This window comes from Tarenaya hassleriana, unplaced genomic scaffold (assembly GCF_000463585.1).
Source record: "Tarenaya hassleriana unplaced genomic scaffold, ASM46358v1 Cleome9, whole genome shotgun sequence".
NCBI classification, from domain to species: Eukaryota; Viridiplantae; Streptophyta; class Magnoliopsida; order Brassicales; family Cleomaceae; genus Tarenaya; species Tarenaya hassleriana.
In genome coordinates, this window is record NW_010971389.1 from 602,877 (window position 1) to 611,454 (window position 8,578).

General features: G+C 39.2%; 2 protein-coding genes across 5 annotated transcripts in view; one reads left to right on the top strand and one right to left on the bottom strand.

Moving 5' to 3' along the window:
* The window catches only part of LOC104803612 (WRKY transcription factor 18), a 2,291-nt gene extending 2,155 nt beyond the window's left edge, over positions 1-136 (top strand). Inside the window, exon 6 of the mRNA XM_010527595.2 lies at positions 8-136. The gene's annotated coding sequence lies outside the window, so the exon portion shown is untranslated. The remainder of the gene's footprint in view (positions 1-7) is intronic.
* A 119-nt stretch (positions 137-255) lies between these two features.
* Positions 256-7,938, bottom strand: LOC104803613 (formin-like protein 18). Of its 4 annotated transcripts, XM_010527597.1 has the most exons (18): positions 7,424-7,938; positions 6,218-6,918; positions 5,791-6,012; positions 4,992-5,592; positions 4,157-4,898; positions 3,928-4,057; positions 3,688-3,759; positions 3,405-3,503; positions 3,166-3,207; positions 2,764-2,844; positions 2,612-2,662; positions 2,437-2,518; positions 1,859-1,953; positions 1,678-1,749; positions 1,463-1,579; positions 1,303-1,371; positions 1,112-1,178; positions 256-926 (listed from the first exon to the last, which is right to left on the bottom strand). In XM_010527597.1, exons 1-18 carry the CDS (start codon positions 7,494-7,496, stop codon positions 787-789), a joined length of 3,456 nt encoding a protein of 1,151 aa, XP_010525899.1. In that variant the 5' UTR covers positions 7,497-7,938; the 3' UTR covers positions 256-786. The 4 variants fall into 4 exon arrangements, 2 of the variants coding, with proteins under 2 accessions (XP_010525899.1, XP_010525898.1); XM_010527596.1 differs by having other exon boundaries at positions 4,157-5,592; XR_002023771.1 differs by lacking the exons at positions 256-926; positions 1,112-1,178; positions 1,303-1,371; ... (3 more) ...; positions 2,437-2,518; positions 2,612-2,662 and having other exon boundaries at positions 2,798-2,844; positions 3,327-3,503; positions 4,157-5,592.
* Between the last annotated feature and the right edge of the window lie 640 nt (positions 7,939-8,578).

An 8,578-nucleotide genomic window follows, 5' to 3' on the forward strand; every position in this document is an offset into this window, starting at 1 on the left:
AGACCCCCCCCCCCCCCCATTTAGGAGAAAAGATGGCAGCTTTAGTGTACATAAAAACTAGAAATCGTAAGTGTTCAAAAGGGTCTTCATGAATTAGTTTCTCCAAACATATATGAATGGTACTAGAGATTTCAAAGTGAGCGATCCAATCCATTTCAACCTTTTATGGTATATGTGCTGTAAATGGTAAGTTACAGTCCGTACACCAATTAAATTTAGAAAGAGGCTAAGGAACCTTTTCTTCAACAAAAGATATTTTTTTTTTTTAACTTGAAGCAAAAACTTCCAATGTTGTTAGATGATATATACATATATTCATCCCCTTCCACTCCCAACAACAATATACAAGAAGCAACATGTTTCAGCAAATAAACAGGGGAGCCTTTCTGTGAATCTGCTTCAATCAAACAAAATCTGAATCTTCAAATCTTCATAAGCTTCTCCTTCATAGCTTAACGCCAGTTTTCGTCTCTGTCTACCAGAAAAATGGGTTCCTCCATTTTCTTCCTAACCTAAATCCGAACAATGTCTTGTCAGAGAACGATCTCAACAAAATTCTCCGAGTTTCTGGCAAAGATGAGGTGAAAATATCTGATAAGAATCCGCAGGATGTTCTGTCCTTTCAAGATTATAACCTCCTCTCTGGTTTGCGCATCCTGTGGTAGCTTTGGCTTGCTTGGGGTCTAAGGAAAGTCAAGGAGGGTAAGAGAGGAGAACACAGGGACTTTGGTGTCTTCTCCTATGTGTGTGTGTGTGGTGTGGCCTCATGTTTCAACCCTCAGTTTCTTACTCCTTAATGCCACTTATTTTCAGTCTCTCGCTCTCTGCTTCCTTCAATGCTTTCTTCTTCTCAAACTCAAGTTGCTTACAGTTTTCCTCGTGCGACCGTACAAATATTTTGACAAAGTTCAGCAAGGTGGATACAACTGCAGATTCAAAAATAAGAAGAGGGTTTGGTTTCACAAGATCAGGTTGGTTTACTTCAGAGACAGATGAGAACAATCTCCAAAAACTGGCATAGAGAGATTGGATCAAAGATAGGAAATAAGAGGAAAAAGAAACGGGGTTTTCCCCCCTCGAATTGCTTGCTCAATATACTAAGAGAACGTACCTTGCTCGAAAGGCACACGGGCTGGATCTTCTCCAAAGTAAAGAGCCAAAGCATCAGCACTTCTACCCTAAAAGATCCATTAGAATTTAGAAGCACAATGTTTGTAGGGATAAGCAGTCTAAATCTTGAAAGTATTGTGATTCAGAGAAGCTAATGAAAACATGAGAATGTTAGGAGCTAAAGGATCATACCACAGTCGAATAGAGAGAAGCCAGAGACCTCACTTCTCCTTCGGCAAAACCAAGAAATTCCTTCAAGTTCTGACAATGCAAGAACAATTATAACAGTAAGCAAGAGTTGAAACAAGAAAAAATAAAGACAAAAGACACTAAGTTTCTCTACTTTCGTTACCTTACAAAACTGCTCTGATATCAGACCATCATTTTCAGATGCAGTAAACTCTTGTACAAGTTTCTCCATTCCTTTGCTAATTGCTTGCATCTCCTCTGCCAGATACTTTAGTTGGCTCTGAGATCATGACTGTTGTTAGAGAACGAACACCACATACACACAGAAAACTGTGTGCTCATGTTATAACATAGAGAAACAATAAAGAGTAAAATCACCTTTGATGCAGCCTCCAAGCTCACCAGATCTTTCGGAAAATCAAGTAGCTCTGGAAGTTTTTCTGCAAGTACCTGAAAAAGTTCAAGCCTGACTTAATGGTGGCAAGAAAGTGGTAGCCTTTTGTCATATAAGATCGTGGATGGGTACAAGGATGGGACACGATATAGAGAGAAGCCCTACCTTACAGAGATAGTGCATCAGAGTCATCTTATTGTTCCGAGCTCTTGTATCAGTGAGTTTCAGAAGACTATCCAATCGAAATCCAAGAGCAGAGCCTGTGAAAACAAAAGACAAATATGAATGTGTTAGAGTCCCACATCGGAAATATGTGGAAACAATTGAGTCAATATAATATCATGGGCACCCTCCCCCAACAAACTAGCTTTTGGGATGAGTTTTACCCATGTCTCTTTGAGACTTTGTTGGACCCATTATTAATGGGTGGATTCTATCAATTGGTATCAGAGCCAACCGCCGCCAGCGTCGTGGTCGTCCCTCTCTAAAAGGGGGGGGCGGTATTGTTAGAGTCCCCCACATCGGAAATATATGGGAACAATTGAGTTAATATAAATACCATGGGCACCCTCCCCCACAAGCTAGCTTTTGGGGCTTTGTTGGGCCCATTATTAATGGGTGGGTTCTATCAGAATGATGTTTCAGCGAGCGGATGAGTATAGAACAGAATCAACGTATACATCCAAGACAAATACTTGCTTGCAATTTAAAAAGCAAAACAATGTTAGATGAGAGGAACTCACCCCTTGCTGTCCCATGGTTCAAAGCGTTGCCCAATGAAAGTATAGTTTGCATAATCCTTTTTAGCTTAACCGAGCTCCTAACCTGGAAAGATGAACCTAGGATAGAGTCAGGTTATTAAAAAAAAACTCAAACCCCCTGTGGCTCAAGAACTATATGTACGGTAAATCCACTCGCCTCATCAGCTGCGGAATTTATAACATTCAAACTTGTTTTAAGGTCAGAAACCTATAAGAAGGAAAAAACCATATACGCAAGTAAGAACCAAATTCTACAGGAGAACAGAAGACGACATTTGGAAGATACAAAAATCCAGTTGATACGCATACCTGGGAGCGGAACTCTATCTTGAATGATAGTACCCTTAGCTTTGATTCCACCCGTGGAACTTTCAGTAATTCCAAAAAGAACTATCAGAAAAGGTCAGAAAGTAGCTATCAGTATGAATTTGATAGATGAAAGTGATTTTCTCATGAGGGCTTGTCAGCCACTATGAAAGGGGAAATGGCAATGATCATTGAGCAAGATTCTACTAGACCATCAATAACTTAAAGAATAGAATTCTATCCATTTGAAAAGCGTATATAATTAATCTTAGGTCCATGTATTATGTGCTTAAATGGAATGAAGGCTTGTCAGCCAATATGAAAGACAATAAAGATCCTGAAAATGTTAAAAGGCACGTTCAGAAGATGGTTCATAACTAAAAACGGACAGAACACCAAACCAACCTGCTCACATCGTCCCAGATTCTCTTTATCCCCAGTGTAGCCCTGCAGAAGACAAGCAGAAACATTACATTTAGGAGGAATGAAGGATTTAGCATCATTGTCCGTCACAAAAAGTTCAAGAAGCATATATATGGTATTTTCAAAGGATGGTAAATTCTTACTTCCATGGTACAGAGCATAAATCACAGCTAGAAACTGGAAAGGTTTGGATGAGAACCATTGGGCACAGTAGCAAATACCTTGAGCAATTCAATTTCTTCTTTTGTTGGACAAAACTTGATTAGATTGTCAACTTGATCAACATCTAACACCAACTCGTCCAGTGCAAGAATGGAACTCTGTAAGACAAGGAAATTCAAATAAACATATTGTTCAAACAGTTCTTGCTTCAGACAGTGAGGAAAACTAGAATTTTGCTGTAGCAACTAAGAAAAAGCGCTGAAGACCAAGCTCTCTGGTCAAGTACTTATTTTAGAGGAAACATGTCAAGCAAGAATTTGCAAGGGGGTTATTAGAGCTTACCATCAAATCCGGTAAAGGAATTTTAACTTTGGAAAGCATGATCTCACAGTTATATGCCCGTCTCAGTTCAATCTGCAAAGCTAATAGGAAAATGAGATAATGAAATAGAAAGACTGTCTGCTAAATTCTAAGAAATATGTCAAAGGATCCTCATTTCATGCCGCTTCAAACTCGCAAAAAAGATTTAGGATATTTTAAAACATGGAATTCTCATTTCATATCAAAAGGCTAATCAATTACCAGCTGCACTTTCTCAGATTTGCGTCCTGAAGGGCTCCGACCCAATATCCCACCTTTACTGCAACTGTCCGAGTTAGGAGCAGATGCGGAGAAGAGTTTCTCAAGCTCTGAGATGTCAAACTCTGGAGCCCTAAATATGAAAATACACAATCAGATGATGACAGAGTTCACATAAGGAAAAAATATCACAATCTTGAAAAATGGATAAAACTAATAAATACAAACATACTTAGCAGTTTCACCAAATTTCTGTGCCTCAGCCCATAAGCTTCCTTGCACTACCCTAGTAAGCTTCAACCAATGATAGGGTTTCAAGTTGGTCTTTTTCGTTTGACACTGACCTCTAGGATTGGTCCGTGAAAGCCCACGTCCTTTCAAACCAAATGGCGGTCCAGGAACTGGAGGAATTTTTCTGTCACAATCCCCATTATGAGACTGAGAAAAACGTACAGGTGCTGGCGGAGGAGGCACGGGCGGGGATGTCACTGCTGGATTATTTATGGATGATACAGTTCCTGATACAGAACCAGAACGCAAAGGTGGTGGCGGTGGGGGTGGAGGGCTTGTTGTGGTTACTGAATGTGTTAGAAGATATGGTGGAGGTGGAGGTGGCGCAGGTAATAATGAAGACTGACTTCTAGTAGGATGTCTGGAATGCAAAAGAGGCAGCAGCGGTGGAGGTGGAGGTGGGGGTGGAGGGGCAGATGTATTTGTTAAGTTCTTCAAAGGTAGTGGTGGCGGTGGTGGTGGTGGCCCTGGTGCCGCTGTGGAACTGCAGGTAGAATCTGATGCAGAGGAGGAATACAGAGAGGACAGAGGAGAAACCCTAGGTGGTACTGGTAGTGGCACTACTGCTGCTGGAGACGGCGGAGAAGAGGTTGTTCTGGGCAGTGGTGAAGGCGGTGGAGGAGAAGGCAGTGGCTGAGAATGTTGCTGTGATGGTGCAGGAGGAACAGGAACAGGGTATGACCCTATAGTTCGAAAAGGGAAACTATTAAACTTGGACAGTCGGTTTATTGGTGAAGTCCCCTTAGAAGCTGGGGATGATGAAGTAGACTCTTTACCTTCAGATTCATCATGATCATGCAATAAAGAAGTAATGCCAATGATAGATGGGGAACTGTGATATCTGGATATAGATACAGGTGATCCTTGTTTGGGATTACGACTTGAAACTGGTGAAGATACTGGACTTAGGACAACCCAAGGGGAGATTATCTTAGAGTGAGCTGTTCTATGGACTGAAACCCGAAGTCCATGAGGTTCAACCTTCTTAAGCGGTGAACTTGGATCTGTGCAAGGCTTGTCCCAAGCGACATTGTTGTTTTCTTTCTCCTGAGCAGAGACAGAATTAGGAGTTCCAGCCCCGTTTTCCGCTATCATCAACTTGGTTTTCTCTTTAACTTTCTCAAGAGCTGATTCCAATAAACTTCGTGATGGGCTTTGAGGAGAACCTGATTCCAAGCTCTCTTGAAGAATGTTTGCTGCTGTTATTTGGTGAAAGACATTCACTGCAACATCAGATTTTGGATCCAACCATTCAATGCCACTGAATATTTCTTGAACTTTGGCAAATGCTTCCATGGGTAAGCCATCTTTTTCCTCCATAAGCGGCATACCAACAGAAACAAGATTGCCACCAACATCCATCTCTGAAAATATAACCTTAACAAAAGCAAACAATGTTACTATTTTCTTGGCTGGGAACGATGATTATCTTTGTATTGCTTATACAGAAAGATTACTCTCGATTTGAGTTCTCTAGAATTTATGTGTAAAAGATTCAGGATAAAATCATGAATATTTTGATTGGGAAACAAAATGTCTTTTACTTATCCAAGAAAAAGCAAGAGAAATAGTTACCTCAGCTCTGAAAACCTTGGGAAATCGATCCATTGAGCTCCACGAAACATCAATGTCATCACGGTTGAGCATTAGAATGTTTGATTTGAGAAAGGCTGTATTGAACATAGCCCGAAACATCATCTCTTCTCTCTTATGTTCACTATCCAAGTTAATGCACTCAAGCACCACATCACCTTGAATATGGCAGTTGATGTCAATCTTTACCTGCCCACAATCTGCCTGCAGTAGTATATGAAAAGTTTGGATTATCTTGAAGAAGTTCAGATTCACAATCTCTTTAACACCCCCATGCCAAATAAACAAAACAAGAAAGATGGTCAACTGAAAAAAATTACAGGATGAAACTGCAATGACATTGAGTGAACTGTTCAAATATGGAAAGAGAAGTGAAAGAGCACAGAGAGCTAAGAATGCTAAAAATTACCTGCTTGTAATGGCGAACAGCTTTGCTTCGTTTGGGCATCGAGAAAAGAACCTTTGATGTTTGATCTGCAGGCATAAAAGGGTCTTGACCGTATATCCTGAATATGGGTCGACAACCACCCTCACCATCAAAATCAGGAATCGCTCTAAGGATGACACAATCTAGTGTAAGAGCACGGTCTAGAGGAGGCCATTGTGACCCGGCATTCCTTCTTGAAACATACCGAAGATATCTCAATTGTGAAGGCAGAGGATTTATAGGGGACATCAACTGTAATAACTCGCGAGGGTCCTGCTTATAGATCATGTCTAGTGTTTTCTGTTCTCCACTAATCTGTTTGCGGTATAACGAGAGAGAAGCAAGCATAAAAGCCAGAACTGGCCACCCACCTCGCTCACAGTGCATCAGTAAGATATTCTGTTTACTTACCGATAACCAATTTTCACTAGATCTCAGAAAGTGATGGATGGTTTCCATTGTCAGCAAAGGGCAACCTTCATAATGACGAGGATAGTCCATGACTGTCATATCATACTCGGATAGCATTCTCCCAATCTGGCTTTGCTTTTCTCCTTCACGGAAATTAAACACCATGAATGAAGTATCATGAAACTGTTCTCGTAGCTGACAGATTATGCGTCCCACATAGACCCCAAACTCGTCGTCTTCCAACATGTCTGAGCTTAAGCAGCAATCAAAAGCTGGATATATCAAAATATCAAAGGTTAGAGGTCAATCTGATCAGAATCTTGAAACTCATTGTCCATTGATTAACTTGGACATTAATCCATGAAAATGCAGAAAATGTTTCAGTTAACAGTAAGCTGACGATTTGGATTCACTATTAGAGAAGAATTTCATTGGAAACTGAAAGCTCACATCTTTATTTAAAATTACAACAAATCAAACAATGAGACGGAGAAAGATTCAAAGCCAAATTTAAGCACAGCACTGCACTGCAGATTCAAGCATTGTTAAAATAAGTAGAACCACTATTCATCAAACCTTAAAAAAAACCCAGAACTTGCACATCTATTAAAAGAAACGATAGAAGGATACCAAGCATTCTCTTCGATGCTCGCGAGAATGAGAAAGCTAAACCTAAAAACCATAACTTTTCAGCCTAAAAGGATGAAACTTTCCCAACATTGAATTGCAGAGTTTGAGCAGAACAAGCCATTTAAAACATTGAGTAAGAGCGTGTACCATAAACCCTCTCTGAAATCTCCAACAACCCATCAGGAGGCTTCCGGTAGAAAAACTTTCTGAACAGCGCCATGAGGTTCGATTAAAAAGAAGAAGAAGAAGAAGAAACCCACAACCCTAGAAATGATGACCACCACCAAACTCGGACAACATTGCAGGAAAACAATAACAAACCAAAATCACTGCAGAACAAAAGGAAAATGGCAAGAGAAAGAAACCACGGATTATGTGTTTGCTGGGTCTTTAAGGAACAATACGTGGGTCATTTTTTTCCTTGTTTGGGGATTTGTCTTCACATACACACTTTTGTTTCTCCCCGTTCGAAGATTGAGACTTAGCTTTCAATCAAATAGATGTTGATAGCTCTGCACAAGAAAAGGAGAAAGCAGAACAACGCATAGAGAGAGCCAGGGTTTTGTTTTCTTCGATCCAAGGTGATAGCTTTGGGAATTTGAGAAAGAGATTGAGGATGCCCGATTCGGACAGGACGAGAAAGATCGAAGAATCTATGGGTTCTTGGGACTATAATCTATGATTCTATGTCTTGTCTGCAACATTCTTTTGCGTTTATTATGTTCTTTATAAATCAGAAAATGTTCAACCCCAAAAAAAACAAAAGTATAATTGTATATTAATATTCTAAACCAACAAATATTAATTTGATTATTCTCCTTAATTCTTTCATATTCAAAAATATTTCTTCCTATTTCTTTTAGTACCAAACCAATTAAACTTTTATATACTAAACCACAGAAATTGCACTACACTCAAATTTTTTTTCCTTTTTTTTCCTTGAATTTTCATCTTTTCCAAATCCATATATACCATATGAGGCCACATAATACTATATCATAAAAATTATTTTAATGTGTTTAGATATTCAGATCTGAAACTGGAAAGATATCTATATTAAATATTTATATATGCAATTAAGACCAAGAAGACTGTTGACTAGTGTTGATAAATTTAAAACAATATAACATTTTCATGATAATTGTAAAGTTTTTAAGAATGCCCACAATAAGATTTGATTAGCCATAATTTGATTTCAGTCTTTCATTATAATGGTATTATGATATTGAGCTGACTTTCTATAATAATGATAGAATTAGGTGGGATAATATATATATATATATATATATATATATATATATA